The sequence below is a fragment of the Triticum dicoccoides genome, chromosome 4A, assembly GCF_002162155.2.
Source record: "Triticum dicoccoides isolate Atlit2015 ecotype Zavitan chromosome 4A, WEW_v2.0, whole genome shotgun sequence".
Lineage (NCBI taxonomy): Eukaryota > Viridiplantae > Streptophyta > Magnoliopsida > Poales > Poaceae > Triticum > Triticum dicoccoides.
The window spans coordinates 732,505,704-732,529,306 of NC_041386.1; the positions used below are offsets into that span (position 1 = coordinate 732,505,704).

Consider the following 23,603-nt stretch of genomic DNA (forward strand, 5'->3'; position numbering starts at 1 on the left):
CCCCCAAAAAAAAACATTGTTTTTGTTTGATAAATTCTTACATGTAGTATGTAATTAATTGTGTTGCCTTGCTCTCATCATATGCCCCGGCCTTCTTCCTGTGGAGTTGTTGAGAGAACTTCGTTCTTGTGATCAGTCATCGTCCTCGGCTAGCAGGATAGTAGTACGCGCGGCGAGCATTGGGCGTTGGCATTTAATTCATTTAATGAGTATTCGTGTCAGTGTGCCCTTCATTTACTTATACAAGGCCACTATAAAATATTGAGAAAAGTATTAATAATATTTTCTCGTACTAGCAACATGTTTAATACTTACATACAGGCAGTCATAATGACACTAGCTACTTCCTCCACTCAAGCTAGCCATAGTGGGGGTAACATAACCGGTATCATGCACTTGGGACTCGCAAACATGCTTATGTGGCACATAATTAAAGAAGGGAGAGGGTTATAGTAACATAGGTTGATACTGGATCATAGTAAATGTTATACTACTATGTGTCATGCATGGCAATAAACGGGGCCATCTATGATACTCTGCACTATGGATGTAGTATCATAGACTAGTATCATATGCATGATACTAAGTATATGATACTCCCCACTATGACCAGCCTCAGTTTTTTTGCATGCATGTGGCGTACTAATGATCCTAGTAAACAAAAAGAAAAGTTTACTTGCAAAGTTTGCATTAAATTTTACCTTGGTACCAGTTTGTGGCCTTGTATATAAAAATGGACGGAGTAACTAAACTGATATCGAACTGTAAGAGTGTAATAGGACAATTAGCAACCCCTCACTATTTAGCGGGAGCAAGAATTCAGAAACAGGAGTCTTGATCCATTAAACTACTACTTATCGGCTCCTTTATTTTGTTTGTTTATATTACGTTGATCCTAATTTGATTGGATGATATCTGTAACTGCAGTACGGTGAGGGAGCCCCACATCCCTCCTTAAGTTAGGGAGAGGGACCATGCATCCGAGTTGTAATGGCATGTACAATGGTGACATATGAATACAAATTCTCATAGAAAAAAGTAGGTTGAAGCATCTACATTGATTTTTTTTTTCTCTAATGCAAGCTACCGCCAGTGGGCCTTATCAAGGAAAAGAAAATAGAGACTCCGGTACACATGCATCTCTATTTTCCACTCTAACTTTTAAGCTTTTTGCATCGGACCACATTTTTTTATTTCCAAACACCCGCTCCTGCTTAGTATCCCGCTACACCATCCGAAGCTACATCCAATCCTATGTAGCATACGGGGGCATCACCCTGGGCTATGCATTGGTCATGCTCTAAGACCAAGCATTCCCCAGGTGGCACAAGGGCGCTCTAAGAAGATGGCAGATGTGTCTTTGACGTCGGCGGAGCACCTAGGGCATACGGTGTCATTAGCAATGTTCTCATGGAACAAGTTGGCCTTGAGTTGATCGTGCACGGAAGTGAAGCCAACTAAATATTTTAATATTGAAGGACCCGAGGAGACCAAATGATAAGCACATTGACGTCAGCATTGTCCTCCATTGGGGGGATATTAGCTGGATAAGAAAAACGCTTTCGGAGATTGAGATGTGAGGAGATTGTTGTCATTTGCTGGTGGAGAAGTCAGAGCCATGAATGAGGAAGAGTTGGATCTATCTGAAAAGATCCTTCTTGAGAGGTTGAGCGGCCATGCCCCACATTCTTGGGGATTCTCAAAATCTAAAAAGGGTGCAGGGGGGTCTTCCCTCGGCGGATACGAGTTCTTTACACTCTTTCTCCTTTCTATAACCCTAATTGTCACCAAGGTACCCCACACATCACCTGGGTCCCCCTCCTATCTCCTGTTCGGCGGTGGTTAGAGGAGCCTTTTGTTTTTCTTAGTCCTTGTTTCCTCGAGGTTTTTGTTTTCTTGGTGACGATGCCGCGTTTGAATAAAGTCTCTCTGGCCTCTACCTCGATGGTGTCTAATCAAGTGCCGACAAAGGCATGTGAGGGTAGGTTCTTCCACATTTGTTGGCTCTATTCACATATTGACAATGGGTGTATCAATCAAGGGAAGCAGCTGACCGGGTCTTGTGCGGCGGACCCCTCTTTTTGAGTTCTTCTCTGGCATGGTTCGGTTTCTCCAACCATGTGAACTGGTGATAAAGAATTGCAAGTCTGCGTTTGCATGGGGTGATGCTCCAACCGATATTCCTTCGGCATTAGTAGATCTCGTTTCTGGTAGCGAGTGACTTGTGGTTGTCAAAGCCTCGTATGGCGAAGACATTTCGAGGTGTCCCTTTCTCTATTGCCGATTTGGTGTCTTTTCCCCTCCAACAGGTGACGTACAATCAAAGGAAGAAGACATCTTCAATTGATAATTTTCAGTTGTAAGATGTCCTCTAAGTGCCTTCTCTAAAAAAAAGGGCTTCAAGGCAAAGAAAGATGGAACAGACAGATGCGGCGTTTTGGATCTTATGTGCATCTGCACCCATGGGTGAAGTAAATTTCGTTTAAAATAGGTTAAAAACTAAAAAAAAAAAATTGTGATGCTAGATACTCGTATGCGCGAAGTCCGTGTCAAATTTCATGAAGTTTGGACATTTCAGTAGCTCTTAGCAAAAAAGAAAAAAAAGACCTTTTTCTGTTGACACACTGTTTGACCAATACGGTTTTGATCCATTTTGTGTTTTTTGACATGAGCTCCTCATATGTCCGAACAAGCTGAAGTTTGGCACGGACATCACGCACTAGAAACATCACGCACTAGAACATCAAAAATCAGAAATTTTGAATATTCTTAATATATATTTTTTAATTTACTGTTCACCAGATGCTGATAAGCCTAGGCACCGAATTGAATATCCAGGAACAGACATGCTTCATGCACAATAGCATCATACACAACAACGCTAGAACAATTTTAACGTAGGCACCAAAATCATGAACATCATGCACATAGCTCATTCCGTCTATCGACAAAAAGGCCCGACTGAGCCTTAGCATCAGGTTCCAATGAGATAGAATTGCGCACTGATAAAAAAAGTTCACAGTTCATGCAAAGTTTCTTCGTGTTCCGAAACATTACAAAGGGACTGATTCATCAAGCACCAGTCGTAGCCGTACAACAAGCATAATGAGTTCATATTTTCCAAACACCGAAAAAAAGTTCCTCGCTACCAAAATTGTATAGCTTCAGTGTAGAGAGCCGCCCGCGCAATCTCTACGCTGAGCTGTCGTATGCGCAAAAGCAAAACAACAAAACTGCAGTATGGTCCTTGTAAGCACGACGGCGGTTTAGTTGGCCGAATATTTCTTCGACAATGCGTCGAAGTGCTTCCTTTGCTGCAACCAAGAATAGCAAGAGATGTAAAGCTCGTGGTATATATTATATATACCAGTGAAACCACAGTGAAGTATTATCATAAGATCAATCTGTTGTTGGCATTTTTACTGTACCTGTTCTGATACCGAGGGCTTTACTTTAGACAGAGCATGCTCGAAGTGCCGCAGTTTTATCTTGTTAGTCAAGTCGGTACTCATTGATGAGTCCCCTTTTGCCAGGAATTCGCACCTCTCTTCCAATGCTGCCATGGCTGCTTCGTTCACCTGAACAAGGACGGCATGCTCAAATAGGTTAGTTCCATTTAGCACCTTCCTTATGCAACATGGCCACTTCTATTGATCCAGATATTCAGTTGAGCTTGGAAAGCATCACCCAAACAAAAGCAAAGCAAAGTAACTCAAACAGCAGGGGAACTCCTTGAGGAAGAATCAGAAAGCTTACCAATGATGCCAGGTCAGCACCAGTAAGATTATTGCACTCCTCTCGACGTGCAATTGCGTTCAAATCAACATCTACCGAAAGAGTTTTTTTTTCAGTATGTGCTTTCAATATCGCAACCCGCTCATCAGCACCAGGTAAAGGTACAAAGTGTTTCTTCCCAAATCTGCCAGGCCGTAGGACAGCCTCATCTATAACATCAATTCTGCACCAGAAATAAAGCAGTGGCATCAACCTCCCACTCAGGTATAAGCATGCACAAAGAAGCAATCAGTAGCTGACAGTACCTGTTCGTGGCTCCAATGACATAAACACCATGACGCTGATCAGCGCCGTCGAGTTCAACAAGTAACTGCAAGCAGAGCATTTTGATTTTTGATTAACACGGAACAAAGAGAGAAAAAGAAGTGTCAGAGAATCTCTGTCTTGCAAACACAGGTGACCAAGACAATGTTCAAACCTGGTTTAGGAGACGTTCAACAACCCATCCTCCCTCTTTCCCTCTCTTTGTTGTCAGAGCATCTATCTGCCAAATCACATGGAACAAACACTTCACTTGAGCACGGTATAATTGGAAAAGCATTTTCACACCCAACAGGTGCAAGTTGCTTGACTACTTGCTGCAAGTTGCTTGACTACTTGCAGCAACTTGCTACCAAGTATTCACAATTGTTCTAAGCAACTACCCAATGTTCCTCAAAAGAATAAATACACAATAGGCAAACAGCTAAACAAAAAAAAATACCTCGTCAAAAAATAGGATGCATGGGGAGTTAATCCTTGCACGGGTGAATATTTTCCTTACTTCTGATTCACTCTCCCCAACATACTTGTTCAGTAGCTCAGGCCCCTAAAGTTCCAGAAAAAAGGAACATCTTAGCAGTCTATATACAGTAGAAATTAGTGAAGTAAAAATACGGAAATGTAATCAATTACCTTAATGTGAATAAAATTTGCCCCTGCATCATGTGCAACTGCTTTTGCTATTAGTGTTTTCCCACAGCCTGGAGGTCCAAACAGCAAAAACCCAGCTTGCATGTTCACTCCAAAGTCCTTGAAAGGCAGACAACAAAAGAGAACTTGATGACAAAATTAAGTAATTTTTTCCAGGTGAAAAAATTAAGTATTTAAAGCACTCAATGAAGTACTACAGCTTATAAAATCCAAATATGAGCCACAGATGTCTATGAACTACCTTCAGTACGAATTCAGAAGTAGCTTAAACTTTTAAGCTGTGAATTACTATGATGACCCACAGATAACACGTAACAGACAGAAGAATGTAGTGTAGAACACAGCCCATGTGATTACCTTATAAACTTCAGGGTGCTTGATACAACGAACAATGCACCGGTCAAATTCTTTCTTTAACAAATCCAGACCTCCAACATCTCCCCATGTGACATCAGGCACAGAAGAAAATCCTTCCCTTCTCAATGATGGTTGAACCATTGTGGCTGCTTCCTTCAGGGATTGAAGTAAGAAAGCGTGTCAAAGATGGAACGCGCTACTAAAAAGCTAATAGCCGAGGACAAAAGGACAGGAAATATGGCAGACAACAGACAATGAAAACAATATAATGTATGATCAGACAGCAGGTGGTTAATAGAAGAAAGAAAAAATGACCACATATGGCTTACCTCAAAGTCATCCATAGTGATACATAGGCTATCCATCTCACCTTCACTCCAAGGATGTCTCCACCAGTCCTGCTTGTTGTTTAGATCACCCCCACCACTCTGTTTTTTTCTTTCAACAATTATTCTCTTCATTGCAAGATTCCCTGCTTTATCTACTAATGCCTTCAAGTCTGCGCCAACAAATCCTGGTGTAGCCCGTGCTATCTTGAACAGGTCAAATTGGTCTTTCTCCAATGTTAGGTTCTGAGTAAGCATCTTCAAAATCTGTTTCCGTCCAATCTCATCTGGAACACCAAGAGATATTTCTCGATCAAACCTCCCTGGTCTCCGAAGCGCCTGGTCAACAGCATCAGGCCTATTGGTAGCTCCAATGACAATGACATAGCCAGGCTTCTTTTCAGATGATTGCGAGTCCAAGTCACCACCATCTGATCCAACATTCTGGTGGAATTCATCCATGCATGTCATTAACTGTGTAACTATCCGCCGCTCCATTTCACGTTGCAAATTCTCCCTCTTGGATGCAATTGCATCTATCTCATCTATAAATACAATTGAGGGAGCAGTTCTGTATGCCTTCTTAAACAAGACTCTGATATTTTCCTCAGAAGCTCCTGCACGAGTACAAGGGCTATGAGGCGAACTTCTAAATTGGTCTGACAGATAAAATCTATCTAGTAGCAGAGCTGAATATAAAACTATTGAAGACAAATGAGAAACAACTAGAACAGTGGATGTATGAACTCCGTAAGTGTAAATTTCACACTCAGATCATGAAGCAGTATTGTTATTACTTCACTAGTACTTGGGTAGTGGATTGTTGCAAATTATACCCTATTGATATGCGCACACACACACAAAAATCCTCACTTCCCAGGAGAGCATCAAAGCACCTCTGAAAAATTATCTGTACTTAATCATGACGGGTAGGAAGATGGATCCATCACCATGTATCTAAACCTTGCACTGCCTCTTTAAGTAAAATGCTCTGATGAACACTATATAGTTCTTGAGAAATATCTGTCCAACTATTGCCAAATGGCAATGCATAAAGCAAAGCTTGGCCAGGTGCTTCACTTCCACAACTTTTTTTCTTTTGAGGGAGCTTCACTACCACCACTAAGTTCAATCATTCAAACCAGCAAAAACCAATTTCACAATAGAACATATAAGATATCTAACTGAATTAAAGATCACTTGCACACAATACTTAATATAAGATAACTAACTGAATTAAAGATAGCTATTCATGTGTCAGCAGTTCCAATTTCACTAAGGAGCTTGCATTACACAATACTAACGTCTATAGAGTTCATTGGTTAGCACGTATGTATAAATTTTGCACATTGACTGAGGATGGGCTGTGGTATTCTGCAAGTTGAACCCCAAGAGAAACATTTGCAAAATCATCACTCCTTATTCCTTAAATACTGTTGCATTTCACTTGTTTGAAGAATGATACATGATGTCAAATTAATTTTCATATGCATACACAAAGCTTCAGAACTTCTGCAAATACTAGTGCAAGGAATCAGATAGCATACCAGAGACCCCAGATACGACTTCCGGCGCCGATATCTTGTAGAATGGCACGCCGGTCTCATTGGCAATTGCGTGGGCGAGAGTGGTTTTCCCGCAGCCCGGCGGCCCGTGCAGCAGAATCCCCGCCACAGGCCGAACCCCAAGCCGCAGCGGCAGCTCCGGGTGGCACAGGGGAACCACAACCTCCATCATCAGCTCGTCAATCACGGACTCCATCCCCCCGAGATCAGAAAACCTGGGCCCCTTGGCCCCTCCGCCGCCCCCTCCTTCGCTGGCCCCTGCCTCCTGCTTGGGGTCACCGCCACCGCCGCCATCGGTCGTGACGCGCCGGCGGGGCTTCTCCGCGTTGAGCTCGATCTCGAGCTGCTGGCTGGCGGCCGCAGCGGCGGGCTCCTTCCGGGGCGTGAGGGAGGCGTAGCGCGTGCGGAGCATGGCCTTGGTGACGTCGAAGGCGGGGGGAGGCGAGGGGGCGCGGGCGTCGTCGTCGCGCTCGGAGTAGGAGGTGGAGGAGGAGGCGGTGGCGTGGGCGTCGTGGCTGCGGTGGCGGCGGCGGGAGGAGGGGGAGGAGGCGCGGGAGTCCATGTCGGAGTCGGAGTCGGAGGCCTCGGCGCCGGGGGCGGGGGCGAGGGGGACGGTGAGGAGGGCGCGGCGGACGGCGGCGACGAGCGGGGCGTGCTGCTTGCGGCGCAGGTCCGGGTGGCGGGAGCGGAGCGCGGCGGCGACGTCGTCGGCGCAGCAGCCCGGCACGGCGAGCCCGGCCTCGGATATGACCCGCCGCAGGTAGGACTCGAAGGAGTTGGACCGCACCGCCCGGAAGTTGCGCGGGCGCTTCGCCATCGTCGTCGTCGTCGTCGGCGGCGGCGGCGGCTAGGGTTTGGGATGGGGAGGCTCGGGGGTGGTCTGGCTGGCGCGGCCAAGGGGGAGGAGGAGACGGAGCTGTGATGTCGAAGGGACAATATTATCATCAAAAGCCCCATCCCTTTTGGCAAAATACCACTGTGGACCTTTTTGTACTTGATTGAGAACTTCTTTGCGGCACAGGGACTCGGAAGCAAGAATGGCGCAACTTTTCATTTTTAAGTTTTTATTATGTGGTGACATGTGAGCTAGGGCTCCTTTGATTCAAGCAAATTGTACAGGAATTTTTTTTAGGGTAATTGTACGGGATTTTTGGAGTATTGAAATTCTTAGGAATTTTGCCTACATTGGTCCTTGATTCATACGATTATATCCCATAGGAATTTTTCCTACGGAATCTTTTGCACTGCAATTTATAGGAAATCTAACATCCACTCCGACCTCTTTTCACCATTCCTTTGTTTTTCATGTGGCATCAAACGCTCCTTTTTTTTAAGGTCACCGGGGGAGGGCAAAGCCCTCCACCTGAATTTTTCTTTTCTATTGATTCACACCCCCGGAGGGGGGACAGCAAGTTTTACAGAGAGAGAGAGGGGGGAGGATTACACAATCCACAAATCATAGCACTGGCTACCTCCCAGGATGCGAGAACACCTGCAACCATCTGTCGACGCACGCCCGTTCATCTACTTTCAGGCATCCTCGCCACAGGGCCGAATCCTCCCTACAGCATGCGAGAAGACGGGCGAGGGAGGGCACCGCCCCACGGAAGACAACGGCGTTCATGTGCTTCCATAGCTGCCAGCAGCACAGGAGAGTGAATGTGGCGCAGGCAGTATCTCCGACCACCCCCTGAACGTCGAGAGTCTGGAGCGCGCCCACCTGATAGCCTTTGTCGACCACGTCAACCCCCACAGCCCGCGAAAATGATCGGGCGAAAGGGCACTCAAACACCATGTGATCCGCCGTCTCCAGACCGCATGAACAGACATGACAAGCAGCCCGCTCCGTCGTGACGATGGTTTTCCGCAGCAAGACGTCTCTTGTGTTGACCCGTCGTTGGACTAGGAGCCACCCAAAGAAGCGAACGCGGGAGGGAGCGGCGCATCCCCAGAGGAACGCCGCGAATGACGCCTGCACGTCGCCGAATCTCTCCAGGGCGTAGACGGCCGCCGTCACGAGGCTCCCACGTGCGCCCGAGCACAACATCGATCTGTGCTCATCGTCGCCGGGGCTCGGAGCATTGTCATCGATCAGGGCCAGAAGGGTAGCCCGCTCTGCGGCGCCGACAGTGGTAAGCCTGGGCACCAACACACTGTCCAGTCCGCGCGCACGCACCTGCCACACGTGGCCTCCTTCGCCGTCGTGTGTGAGTGCAGCACCGGGAGGGCCACGGCGAGAGGCCCACACGGGAGCCAGGAGTTGAGCCAGAAGGACGTCCGCCTCCCATCACGCACCGCCACCCTGGTGATCCCGCGGTACAACGGGAGCAGCCGCGCCAGCGCCTTTTTGTGCTCCCCCGCGCTCCTGATGGCCGTTGGCGAGAGAAGGGAGCGGCCGTCGAGCTCCGCCCACACCCACAGGACCCATCTCGAGGACGAGGAAGCTGTGTGGAGCTGGTGCAGCATCTTAAGCATAAGACATTGATTCTGCGTGGCTAGGTCTCGGACGCCCAGCCCACCCTCCGCCTTGGTTCTGCAAACGCGCTCCCAAGCCACCAGGCATTGCGCTCCAGAGGCGCGTTCGGCCGCATTCCAGAGGAAGGCCCTCCGGAGCGAGTCGAGCTCCTTGATCACCGCCCGCGGGAGCATCATCGCCGCCATGGCGTAAGTGGGGAGGGCGTCAAGAACAGCGTTGATCAGGACCAAACGCTCGGCCGGGGAGAGGAGACAAGCCCTCCATCCAGCCAGGTACTTGTCAACCTTCGCGATCATGGGAAGGAAGTCAGTCCAATCCAGCATCAAACGCTCCTTGATAATCCTCTAGGATAAGTGGATATGCCATTCCAATTCTATATATACTTTCCTATTTCTGTATATATATATTAGAATCCCGTGAAACAAAGAGGCCCTTAATAGCTATGAGAAGTGAAAATGTGGGAATTAATAATAGGAGTTGTTTGGTTGGGAGATAGTGGAAGAGATGAAGTCTTTCGGGAAAAAAATACTAAAAATTAAACTATAGAAGTCCAACATATGAGGCCTGAGAAAGATTGGACTTCTCAAAGGAAGCGAAAATATGAGGCCTGAGAAAGAGTGAAGGAAAGGAAATATTTCTATAGAAGTCCAACATAAAGAATGACTCTGTGCAGAATGAAAATTATTATCTCAAAAATTATATATGGGTTGGAAAAAAACATATGTTCTTCATGAAATGGTTGACAACCAATTCCTACTAACTTGAGTGGTGAATTAAATACCACCAACTCAGATCTTTAGAGAAGTAAGATAAGATAAATAGGGATACTTATATATGGGGAAAAACGAAGCCAAAACACTAAGAATGCTTTCTCGAATTCATCGAGCCAATGTGCTCCTAGAAAATAGCACAAAAAAAGTAGGAGTGTCGCTCCAGTGATTACTACACCACAAGACATCGAGTGAGTTATTTTGCAGTTTGAACCTCCCCCTCTTCTACTCCTTCGTTTCAAATTAATTAGAGTTCTATGTTCGTCATAGGTCAATTATGTTTAAGTTTGACCAAGTAACTGAAAAATGTGCTAAGATTTACATAACACCAAATACATACAGTACAAAAATATATTTTATAAAATATCACACAAGATGATTTTGGTATTTTAATTTAGATGTATTTTTCAATAGACTTGCTTGTATTTTAAAAAGTTTTGGGTTTCTGTGAAGTGTCCCTTAATTTCTTTGGAATGGAGACAGGACCTTGTAAAATCTCATTTACAACATGGAACGCTCGTACTCGACCGACTGATTATTCATGCGCGTCGGCCGTTTTTGCGGCCGTCCAATCCGGATTTAATGGTAGAGTGTGCATTGCAGCATGGGACATGTAGCAAACACATGAAGCCCAAGATGGTGCTTGTTGCGGTATGACTAGGTGGATTTTCCGTCTCGCGCAGTCTCTCCTTTGCATGGCATGTGCCCTGTGGTGCTCGCACACCATCTGGCATTCCCAATATTATCTCGAGCTATAATGGTCCAGGATCTATATGCTTTGTGGTTCGCGCGGAATAATGCGTGAGATGGTAAGAAGATAGATGAGGCGGCGGACATTGCTAGGATGGTACGCCGGCTAATGGAGGAGTGGCAGTCTGTGAATGGCAAAGCCAGCAAAATTCCTCGAGTGATTCCAGTCCAGAGATGGAGCGCTCCGGAGGAAGGATGGGTCAAGGCGAATGTCGATGGAGCGACCACCAAAGGAGGGGAAAAGGGGGGCGTTGGCGTGGTCTTCAGAAACCATGAGGGAGCTTTCTTGGGAGGAGCATGCCACTACCATTCGATGGGTGGTGATCCAGCAAAGATGGAGCTCCAGGCATGCAAAAGGGCGGTGCAATTAGCGGAGGAGTTCAACGTCACGAACTTGCATATCGAGATGCACTGCCAAGAGGTGGTTAGCAAACTTCAGAACGAGGAAACCGATTTGTCCACATTGGGACCAATGGTCAAGGAGGTGCGAAACATGCTTGGATCAGGAGGACGGCGAACTGCGCCGCGCATGGGTTAGCTAACGAAGGGGTAGCAAATAATCTATGCAAAGTCTGGTTGCATGAACCCCAGATTGTATTTTGCACATCATTTCGGCGGAGTGGTTGCTGATTCTCAACATCGTTTTATGTCTTTTTTTGGGATATATAATAATAAATCTGTTTAATGTCTTGGAAAACGAAACACACTTTTTAAAAAGAAAAAAAAACAAAGTTCTACTAGTATTTGAGTAGTGCTCGGACGAAAACTGCGTGACGTCCCGTGGTCTCGGCCTAATCTAGACTGAAATTTTGAGGTCTCATCCTCGGAGAAGCCAAGCGCCGCCGCCGGCGTCCCCATCGACCGTCGCCGACGTCGCCCTAAACCCAGGTACCCATCACCGACCACCACCCGGGTCGATTTTTCCCAGCCAGATCGACAATTTCCTTTCTCCATCTGCAGTCGTCGTGATCCCGGTGTCCGCCTGCCTACGCCCTCCCATGGAGGAGGAGGAGAAGGAGGGGACCTTCGAGAGGAACACCAAGCCGAGGCTAGACGACCATCCCGGGGCGATGGCGGCCAGCCTGCTCACCGACGACCTCATCCTGGAGATCCTCTCCCGCCTCCCCGCCAGATCCCTCCACCAATTCAAGTGCGTCGCCGTGCGCTGGCGCCACCTCATCACCGACCCCACCAACCGCAGGAAGCTGCCCCAAGCCCTCGCCGGCTTCCTCTACATGGCCGTCAGCAACGATCATCGGATCCACCACCACTTCGCCAACGTCTATGGTGTCGTGGCCCCGTTCGACCCTGCCATCCCTTACCTGCACCCTAACAAGGACGAGAGCATCACCCAGGTGGACGCCTGCAATGGCCTCCTTCTCTACCGCCGCTACAAGAAGAACAAGGCGACCCCTCGGACAGAGGACGCTTGCCATTTTGTGGTGTGCAATCCTGCCACCGGGAGGTGGGTGGAGCTGCCCCATCCACCTCAACCACAGGAGCCAGCCAACCGTCGTAACCATACCACAGGCCTGGCTTTCGATCCAGTGGTCTCGTCTCATTTCCACGTTCTTTGTTTCGAGTACAACTTTCCAGGAGCTTACATCAAGGGAGTGAACATCTACTCGTCGCGGGCAAGAGCTTGGAGTCGCAGGGATAGTGGGATGGTCGAAAAAGTTATCCTGTGTAGTAACTTCTCTTCTTTGGTAAGAGCGTAGCTGGCAGGACCTTCATACTGCATTGGAGGCATGCCGTCTTTGTCGTGCAAACATTGCAGGTCCTCCCGTGCCTCAGTTGTATCTTTTGTTTTCCCATACACGCCCAAGAAGCCTAGCAGGTTCACGCAAAGGTTCTTCTTCACGTGCATCATGTCGATCGAAGAGCGGACCTCTAGGTCTTTCCAGTAGGGAAGGTCCCAAAAAATAGATTTCTTCTTCCACATGGGTGCGTGTCCCCCAGCGTCACTCGGAACAGCTAGTCCACCGGGACCCTTTCCAAAGATTACGTGTAAATCATTGACCATAGCAAGTACGTGATCACCGGTACACATGCCGGACTTCTTCCGGTGATCTGCCTCGCCTTTGAAATGCTTGCCTTTCTTTCGACATTGATGGTTGGTCGGAAGAAATCGATGATGGCCCAGGTACACATTCTTCCTGCATTAGTCCAGGTATATACTTTCAGTGTCAGCAAAACAGTGCGTGCATGCGTGGTATCCCTTGTTTGTCTGTCCTGAAAGGTTACTAAGAGCGGGCCAATCATTGATGGTTACAAACAGCAGCGCGTGCAAGTCAAATTCCTCCTCTTCATGCAGGGTTCACCGTCAACATCACCAGGGTCATCTCGTCTGATCTTATACCGCAATGCACCGCATACCGAGCATGCGTTCAAATCCTTGTACGCACCACGGTAGAGGATGCAGTCATTAGGGCATGCATGTATCTTCTGCACCTCCAATCCTAGAGGGCATACGACCTTCTTTGTTGCGTACGTACTGTCGGGTAATTCGTTATCCTTTCGAAGCTTCTTCTTCAATATTTTCAGTAGCTTCTCAAATCCTTTGTCAGGCACAACATTCTCTGCCTTCCACTGCGGCAATTCCAGTATGATACCCAATTTTTTGTTGCCATCTTCGCAATTGGGGTACAACCCTTTTTTGTGATCGTCTAACATGCGATCGAACTTCAGCTTCTCCTTTTGACTTTCGCATTGCGTCTTTGCATCGACAATGACCCGACGGAGATCATCATCATCAGGCACATCGTCTGGTTCCTCTTGATCTTCAGTAGCTTCCCCCGTTGCAGCATCATCGGGCACATCGTCTGGTTCCTCTTGATCTTCTGCAGCTCCCCCCGTTGCAGCATCACCGTATTCAGGGGGCACATAGTTGTCATCGTACTCTCCTTCTTCGCCGTCTTCCATCATAACCCCTATTTCTCCGTGCCTCGTCCAAACATTATAGTGTGGCATGAAACCCTTGTAAAGCAGGTGGGTGTGAAGGATTTTCCGGTCAGAGTAAGACTTCGTATTCCCACATTTAGGGCATGGACAACACATAAAACCATTATGCTTGTTTGCGTCAGCCACTTCGAGAAAATTATGCACGCCCTTAATGTACTCGGAGGTGTGTCTGTCACCATACGTCCATTGTCGGTTCATCTGCGTGCATTATATATAATTATGTGTGTCAAAAGTAAGAAAATCAAACAAGTATCTATCTAAAGTAAGAAAATCAGACAAGTCTCTATCTAAAGTAAGAAAATCAAAAAGAAGATAAGAACAAGAGGCTTACCACGGTGGTGCTGGCGACGAGATCGGCGCGGGCGATCAACGGCAGTGAAAACGGGGACGGGGCATGACGGGCTGCTAAATCTAGACAAATCTCGGGAAAAATGAAGCTCCGAGGTCGAGCTTCGAGAGGAGAAAGCTTAACTACTGTGGCTCGGACGTTTCATCGAACACCTCATGTGCATAGGAGGTGAGCTAGAGCACCCAAATGCCCTCCCCTCGCCGGCCAGAAAAAACAGAGTGCTCTGTCGCGGCGATGGGTATATATAGGCAACTTATTTGTCCTGGTTCGTGCCATGATCCGGGACTAAATCCCCTCTTCTATACCGGTTCATGGCACGAACCGGTACCAATGGCTATGGGCCAGGCGCGTGGACCATAAGTCCCGGTTCGTGCCTAGAACCGGGACAAATGGATCCAGACGAACCGGGACCAATGCCCACGAGGCCCTGGCCGGCCCCCTGGGCTCATGAACCGGGTCTAATGCCCCCCATTGGTCCCGGTTCGTGAAGAACCGGGACTAATGGGCTGGCCAGGCCCGAACCAAAGCCCTGTTTTCTACTAATGCCCGTTGATGTGCTTCCTATCTTCTTGTAGTATGAAGAACACAAGAGCAATGGGAGAAGATATCTTGCCATGCAAGGTGGGTCATGAAAGTCAAACCTTGTGTTAAAGGCCAAACGTGTGTATGTTGAGGAGCCTAGTGACGATGAAGAAGAAGAGGATGATGAAGAATGTGGTGAGATGTTGACTCAGATGAATGAGCCTCATATGATGAAATGTCACTCTTTGCGAAGAATTTAGCCGAGGTGCTTACAAGGCGAGATTCCAAAAGAAGTGAGATCTTGCAAGGATTGTGAAGAAATGAGACATTTCTTCAAATCGTGTCCCTGTCAGAAAAGAGAACACAAGCCAAGGTTTCCTAAGAAGAACTTTGTCAAGAAGTTGTTGCCAAACCCTATGAATTCCAAGTTCAAGAAGAGAGATGGAAAAGCCATGGTTGCTCAAGAGGAGTCCAACCTAGATGATGTTGGGGGTGTTGCGTGTGTATCCCTTGATTCCCAAAACATGTTGAAACTTTTCAACAAAGAGGGTGATGTTGTCAAGTATATTTACATGAAGGACTACATGGGCAACACTCACAACTGATTAATGGCCAAGACGGTTGTGGGTCATGAGGAGCAACACGCTTCATTAGGCAAGTTTAAGAGTGCACAACTGCCATAACACCCTTCCCCTCCTTCCTCTAAATAAAAAGGCTAGATGGTTTTTACAAAAGAGCCATGAAAAAATAGTGGCGGGCCTCCAAATCAGCTATAGCGGAGCTAAAGCGAGCTATAGCAGGCTATAGTAGGCTATTTATGAAGGCGACCATTTAGCGGCACCGTGCTGAAAAGGCCATAGCAGGCTATAGCGAAGCTATAGCTGGCTATTTAAAACTATGCTTAATACTAGATGATACCGCGGGTGTTGCGCCGAAAGTTGGTTGCAATATACTTTCACAATATTTTATTATTTGAACGAATATTATTATAGGAAGTAAAACTAAAACTACATATGATTTATCGTAATATATCTAATTAGTGAGGTGGGCCTTCTCGTATGCATGTTTGCATTTTGAGGTGAATCTTTTCATGCATGTTTGCATGATGAAGTGGCATGTGTGTATATCTATAGAAATATGTTTGTGGAGGCTAGCTATTTAGACATAGAAGATTAGCAGTTTATTCAAAGGTTTGTGATTTTTACAAGAATATGCCGGAGTTGCTCTAATGCCTGCGTGAAAGTCACATCACATCCTTTATGTCAGGCTCACGGTTAGATGCGAGAGAGCAATCGCATTGATGCATTTGTTGTCCAAGTCCAAGAGCGCAACCTTTCACCTCTATATGAGAAGGCAACCCAAACAAGGCGAGCATTCAACAGACCATGGCGTCGCACGTCCAAGAAGACGAGATTACCATGAGCAGCGAGGAGTTGCTCCAAGCTCAGCTCGAGCTCTACCACCACTGCTTCGTCTACATCAAGTCCATGGCGCTCGGCGCGGCCACCGAGCTGCGAATTGCCGACGCCATACACCTCAGGGGTGGTGCCACCACCTTGTCTGATCTTGCCGCCGACACAGGGATCCACCGGACGAAGGTCTCCCACCTCCAGCGGCTCATGCGCGTGCTCACCACCTCTGGTGTCTTCTCCGTCGATGTCCAGGCTAGCGGCGCCACCGTGTACAAGCTCACCAGGGTTTCCGGCCTCCTCGTCGGAGTTGGCGGCGAGAGGCCACGCCGCTGCGACCTGTCCCCTATCGTGAGCGTGTTGGTCAACCCGGTGCCCGTCACTGCTCTCTTCAGCATACGCGAGTGGTTCACCGACGGAAAGAGCGCCGCCTCGTCGCTCTTTGAGGTGGCGCATGGCTGTACACGGTGGGAGATGATAGCAAAGGACGCCGGCGATGACCGCGTGTTCAACGCCGGTCTGGACGCGGACAGCCGCTTCAGTATGGAGATCATTCTAAGAGAGTACAGCGGCGTCTTCGGATCCGTGCGCAGCTCACTGGTGGACGTCGGTGGCGCCCATGGCACCGTTGCTGCGGCCATCGCCAAGGCATTCCCGCACATAAAGTGCACCGTGCTGGACCTACCTGTCGTCGTCGCCGGGGCTCCTGCGGATGACAATTTGACCTTCATCGCCGGCGACATGTTTGAGTACATCCCACCAGCGGACACCGTTCTACTCAAGGTACAAACATAGTTTTTTTTTTCTGCGAGGAAGGTACAAACTACAAATACAGTTAGCCGAGACCATTTCACCATAGCAGCTAGCACTGTGGCTTTATTTAACAAAAGAAATGTTTTCAGTGGATTTTGCACGATTGGGCAGACGAAGATTGCGTCAAGATACTGCGCCAATGCAAGAAAGCCATTCCGACAAGGGACGCCGGAGGGAAGGTGATAGTCATGGATATGGTGGTCGGAACTGCAGGGTCACAGCAAACCGTGTCCAAGGAGACGGAGGTTTTGTTTGATGTCTTCATGATGTACATCGACGGGACCCAGCGAGAGGAGCATCAGTGGAGCAAGATTTTCTATGAAGCTGGGTTCAGTGACTACAGGATTACACCGATGACTGGAATTCGCTCAATTATTGAAGTCTACCCTTGAATACAAATCATAATTAGTACGCATGCTGTTCATACATCTATACGTATTATGCATATTGTTGTACGTATGTACGTGGTACCTTTATAATATTATTAGTACCATTATTGTATCATCATTATTTAAACAAATTAAGCAAGTGCTTAACTAATTTTTCCTCTGTATAAGTAGTGGTCGCTTCTTCCATCGATACTCAGGCCATACTCCCAAACGACGAGTTCATTTTTTTTACAACCTTACTATTCATGTATACGCACGCATGCAACTTCTTTCTTACATCCCAGATGAATTTGAGTGTGAACTTCAATTGCCAAATGTTCATGGAGGATCGCCTTTCTAACATACCATATTATGCGGACGCGAATGTGCGCATGTTGTCCAAATGGGATGGGCTTCTAGTGCTATGACGTATTTTGTAACAAATAATTGTATGACTATGTACTAAATTAATATATTGGTTCTTAAAAATATATATTTATTGGACGCAAATAAGGCGTGTACGTGCCTTTCATTGGTGTCCTAGCGTGTATGATCGTACGTGCTGGGAGGCTCCTGCGAGAGAATGGCACCATACACGCTGGGAGGCTGTCGCTGGCTAGGCGGCGCCCACTTTTCAGAATAAACACCCTCCCTTCTTTCCTCATTCCTAGGCAAAACCCCCTATCATTCTCCCTGTATCTCATTCCTATCCCACGTCATGGGCCATGGCTCAAACTCTGCTTCCCACTCCTGTGATGCCGTCGTTGCCTCTCCAGATTTTAGGTAAAATTCAATTCCACAACCTGGGGTCAATTTTAATATCACATAAGCAGGTGGGCCAATGCTAACGGTGTTGGTCCAAAACAGAGCTACTTGCGGCTACCAAGGGCAGCTCGGGACTTCAGTAACCGTGAGTGTCGCTCATACAGTTGGTTCCTGACTACGAGATGTTCGTGGCTTCAATCGGATCTGTTGACCACAGAAGAAATTCTACTAAAATGTCAAAAATGAAATAGAATTGTAAGCTTTAACGAAGAAAAGAAATTCATGCCAGGTCCGTTTTTGTTATTTCAGGTGATAAACTAAAGGAACGTATCATATAAGCTTGTGCTTCACATATGAAAATAGGATCTTGGTAGGTGCCAGGACAGGGCATTTGCTGTGCGAAGAATGCAGTAGCCATAATGTATAGGCTTGTCTGTTGGTTTAGACGCTTTGCGCTGTGCACTCTTAACTTAATATATACTGAAGCATGGGGAATGCTGCCGATGTGCCTTGCGGCTGTACGCGCCAAAACTGTAAGCGGCAAGAAAATCACCATGCAAACTGTCACACCCCCAAATTCTTTCGAAAATGAAAATCTTAATGTCAATATCTAACTACCATGAAAACCTGAAAGGTTGAAAATCATCTTTAGGAAAAGCAAAACGAAGCAGTATATGCTTCATGATCCAGTAAAGAGGCAAGAAAACAGCATGAAGCAAAGGGCCCTGCAAACATTGTGAAGACAACTGGCAACAGATTATTTATTTGTTAGTTAGAGAAGAGGAAATTTGGCAAAGCATGCTTGCAGCTTCGGAACCACATACCCTTATTTTTGAGTACTCCTTGTATTATCTCCATTTCTGCTCTAAGGCAATAACACAAGTTTCATATAGGGCTAATTCAGAGGTTTCAGTCCAAGTTTCTGTTCATGAAGCTACTCCTCTATTGTCAAGGCACGTGTTTACTATTAACAGATAATAGCAAATGCTAGATTCCTTTCTTGGTGTACCAATAACTGCATGTGCTTAAGTATCAGTAATGGTTAACAGTGGCCAAGCAGAAGCATAACATGTTTTACATGTTGGCAGTGGCAAGATCTTTGGCTGATAGCTTAGATCGATTCAATTTCCTGATGTGCCTTAATCACAATACTTCCTGAATGTGTACTGCTCATGTTTGTTGTAGTCTGAATGGTTTTCCTTTTAGCTGATGCTCTGCAAAATAATCTGCTCCATTGTACGTGTTGAAACTGAACCGGAAAAATCACCGTGTACATCGTCAGACTCCAAAATTCTGTTAAAAATGAAAATCCTAATGTCAATATGTCATGTGGGGCGCTGCGTAGAGGCGCGGGTCGCGCGCCCAGGAGCAGCAGCGGCCGGCCACGGCTTGCGAGGCATGATCGGGACAAGGAGTCCTGATCCTGCGTTGGTTCCTAGAGTCCAGGAATAGTTAGTTTCCTAGTTTGTTAGAAGCATAGTTAGTTTCCTAGTTTGTTAGAAGCCCACAAGGCCTTTATATATCCTGTAACCTGCACCCTTGGACGCAAGCAAGAAATCATTATCTCCTACCTCTTCCTCTATTCCTAATCCCCCTTCTCCTGCGCCATTGAGCAGTTAGGCAAAAACCCTAGCGCTCCTATCAACCGAGACTACAAACTACGTAGTCGAGGTCCTGCTGTCTTGGGCACCGAGGCCCTTGACAACTTGGTATCAGGTTCCAGGCGATCCTCTTCCTCGTCCACGCTCCATCCGCAGTCCGCCTCCACCCCTGCGTCCGCGCCAAGCTCCCCTACATCGCCACCATCCGCCGCCGCCTCGGTCACTTCCGGCATGGCAGAACCAACCACCGCTGATCTGGCCAAGATGATCGAGGCCTTGACCGCCATGGTGGCGTCCCTGCAGTCGTCCGTCACCGCACTCCGGAAGGACAAGTCCTCCTCCTCGTCGAGCGCTGATGGAGGCCATGATGGGCAGCACCACAATGATCGGCCGCCCCGGTTTCAGAAGATGGACTTCCCCAAGTTCGACGGCAAGTCTGATCCTCTCGCATTCATCAACAGATGCGAGTCCTTGTTCCATCAACAACGGATCACCGAGGAGGAGAAGGTGTGGATGGCGTCATACAATCTCGAGGATACTGCCCAACTGTGGTATATGCAGGTCCAGCGCGACGAGGGCACACCTCCGTGGCGCCGCTTCACCGAGCTGCTCAATCTCCGCTTCGGGCCACCTCTGCGCGCTAACCCGCTGGGCGAACTAATGGCGTGCAAGCGCACGACGTTCGTCGTCGACTTCCAGGAGCGGTTTGAGGCGCTCCTTCCCCGGGCAGGCACCTTATCCGAGATACAGAAGGTTCAGATCTTCACCGCAGGACTCCAGCCACCCCTCAGCCTCGACGTGAAAATCCACAACCCGCAGTCCCTCGCCGTCGCCATGAGCCTCGCCCGCAAATTGGAGCTGCGCGACCAGTGCGCGCTCACCTCCGCGCCACCGGTGCGTTTTCAGCAGAAGGGCATCCTGCCGATGCCCGGACCACGCCTCGCGCCCCCCGTACCGGCTCCACCAGCCACACCCCAGCATGCCCCCAGTCTGCCGGAAGGGCGCCAAATCAAACGCCTGTCACAGACGGAGATGGAGGAACGTCGTCGCCTGGGCCTCTGCTTCAATTGTAATGAGAAGTTTGGCAGGGGCCACAATCGCGTGTGCCAGCGCATCTTTCTCCTCGACCTAGCGCCGGACGACCACTTTTCAGAATAAACACCCTCCCTTCTTTCCTCATTCCTAGGCAAACCCCCCCTATCATTCTCCCTGTATCTCATTCCTATCCCACGTCATGGGCCATGGCTCAAACTCTGCTTCCCACTCCTGTGATGCCGTCGTTGCCTCTCCAGATTTTAGGTAAAATTCAATTCCACAACCTGGGGTCAATTTTAATATCACATAAGCAGGTGGGCCAATGCTAACGGTGTTGGTCCAAAACAGAGCTACTTGCGGCTACCAAGGGCAGCTCGGGACTTCAGTAACCGTGAGTGTCGCTCATACAGTTGGTTCCTGACTACGAGATGTTCGTGGCTTCAATCGGATCTGTTGACCACAGAAGAAATTCTACTAAAATGTCAAAAATGAAATAGAATTGTAAGCTTTAACGAAGAAAAGAAATTCATGCCAGGTCCGTTTTTGTTATTTCAGGTGATAAACTAAAGGAACGTATCATATAAGCTTGTGCTTCACATATGAAAATAGGATCTTGGTAGGTGCCAGGACAGGGCATTTGCTGTGCGAAGAATGCAGTAGCCATAATGTATAGGCTTGTCTGTTGGTTTAGACGCTTTGCGCTGTGCACTCTTAACTTAATATATACTGAAGCATGGGGAATGCTGCCGATGTGCCTTGCGGCTGTACGCGCCAAAACTGTAAGCGGCAAGAAAATCACCATGCAAACTGTCACACCCCCAAATTCTTTCGAAAATGAAAATCTTAATGTCAATATCTAACTACCATGAAAACCTGAAAGGTTGAAAATCATCTTTAGGAAAAGCAAAACGAAGCAGTATATGCTTCATGATCCAGTAAAGAGGCAAGAAAACAGCATGAAGCAAAGGGCCCTGCAAACATTGTGAAGACAACTGGCAACAGATTATTTATTTGTTAGTTAGAGAAGAGGAAATTTGGCAAAGCATGCTTGCAGCTTCGGAACCACATACCCTTATTTTTGAGTACTCCTTGTATTATCTCCATTTCTGCTCTAAGGCAATAACACAAGTTTCATATAGGGCTAATTCAGAGGTTTCAGTCCAAGTTTCTGTTCATGAAGCTACTCCTCTATTGTCAAGGCACGTGTTTACTATTAACAGATAATAGCAAATGCTAGATTCCTTTCTTGGTGTACCAATAACTGCATGTGCTTAAGTATCAGTAATGGTTAACAGTGGCCAAGCAGAAGCATAACATGTTTTACATGTTGGCAGTGGCAAGATCTTTGGCTGATAGCTTAGATCGATTCAATTTCCTGATGTGCCTTAATCACAATACTTCCTGAATGTGTACTGCTCATGTTTGTTGTAGTCTGAATGGTTTTCCTTTTAGCTGATGCTCTGCAAAATAATCTGCTCCATTGTACGTGTTGAAACTGAACCGGAAAAATCACCGTGTACATCGTCAGACTCCAAAATTCTGTTAAAAATGAAAATCCTAATGTCAATATGTCATGTGGGGCGCTGCGTAGAGGCGCGGGTCGCGCGCCCAGGAGCAGCAGCGGCCGGCCACGGCTTGCGAGGCATGATCGGGACAAGGAGTCCTGATCCTGCGTTGGTTCCTAGAGTCCAGGAATAGTTAGTTTCCTAGTTTGTTAGAAGCATAGTTAGTTTCCTAGTTTGTTAGAAGCCCACAAGGCCTTTATATATCCTGTAACCTGCACCCTTGGACGCAAGCAAGAAATCATTATCTCCTACCTCTTCCTCTATTCCTAATCCCCCTTCTCCTGCGCCATTGAGCAGTTAGGCAAAAACCCTAGCGCTCCTATCAACCGAGACTACAAACTACGTAGTCGAGGTCCTGCTGTCTTGGGCACCGAGGCCCTTGACAACTTGGTATCAGGTTCCAGGCGATCCTCTTCCTCGTCCACGCTCCATCCGCAGTCCGCCTCCACCCCTGCGTCCGCGCCAAGCTCCCCTACATCGCCACCATCCGCCGCCGCCTCGGTCACTTCCGGCATGGCAGAACCAACCACCGCTGATCTGGCCAAGATGATCGAGGCCTTGACCGCCATGGTGGCGTCCCTGCAGTCGTCCGTCACCGCACTCCGGAAGGACAAGTCCTCCTCCTCGTCGAGCGCTGATGGAGGCCATGATGGGCAGCACCACAATGATCGGCCGCCCCGGTTTCAGAAGATGGACTTCCCCAAGTTCGACGGCAAGTCTGATCCTCTCGCATTCATCAACAGATGCGAGTCCTTGTTCCATCAACAACGGATCACCGAGGAGGAGAAGGTGTGGATGGCGTCATACAATCTCGAGGATACTGCCCAACTGTGGTATATGCAGGTCCAGCGCGACGAGGGCACACCTCCGTGGCGCCGCTTCACCGAGCTGCTCAATCTCCGCTTCGGGCCACCTCTGCGCGCTAACCCGCTGGGCGAACTAATGGCGTGCAAGCGCACGACGTTCGTCGTCGACTTCCAGGAGCGGTTTGAGGCGCTCCTTCCCCGGGCAGGCACCTTATCCGAGATACAGAAGGTTCAGATCTTCACCGCAGGACTCCAGCCACCCCTCAGCCTCGACGTGAAAATCCACAACCCGCAGTCCCTCGCCGTCGCCATGAGCCTCGCCCGCAAATTGGAGCTGCGCGACCAGTGCGCGCTCACCTCCGCGCCACCGGTGCGTTTTCAGCAGAAGGGCATCCTGCCGATGCCCGGACCACGCCTCGCGCCCCCCGTACCGGCTCCACCAGCCACACCCCAGCATG

The 23,603-nt window shown here is 48.0% G+C and overlaps 2 protein-coding genes across 2 annotated transcripts; one reads left to right on the forward strand and one right to left on the reverse strand.

The window, feature by feature from the left end:
• Positions 1 to 2,942: 2,942 nt before the first annotated feature.
• On the reverse strand, positions 2,943 to 7,787 carry LOC119288223 (cell division control protein 48 homolog C-like). The gene is made up of 10 exons (XM_037567858.1): positions 6,938 to 7,787; positions 5,394 to 6,007; positions 5,065 to 5,217; positions 4,690 to 4,806; positions 4,499 to 4,603; positions 4,214 to 4,279; positions 4,041 to 4,105; positions 3,757 to 3,958; positions 3,429 to 3,578; positions 2,943 to 3,314 (listed from the first exon to the last, which is right to left on the reverse strand). The coding sequence occupies exons 1-10, from the start codon at positions 7,770 to 7,772 to the stop codon at positions 3,267 to 3,269; spliced, it is 2,355 nt and encodes a 784-aa protein (XP_037423755.1). The 5' UTR covers positions 7,773 to 7,787; the 3' UTR covers positions 2,943 to 3,266.
• An 8,352-nt stretch (positions 7,788 to 16,139) lies between these two features.
• On the forward strand, positions 16,140 to 17,515 carry LOC119288224 (acetylserotonin O-methyltransferase 1-like). The gene is made up of 2 exons (XM_037567859.1): positions 16,140 to 16,975; positions 17,095 to 17,515. The coding sequence occupies exons 1-2, from the start codon at positions 16,169 to 16,171 to the stop codon at positions 17,395 to 17,397; spliced, it is 1,110 nt and encodes a 369-aa protein (XP_037423756.1). The 5' UTR covers positions 16,140 to 16,168; the 3' UTR covers positions 17,398 to 17,515.
• The last annotated feature ends 6,088 nt before the right edge of the window (positions 17,516 to 23,603 follow it).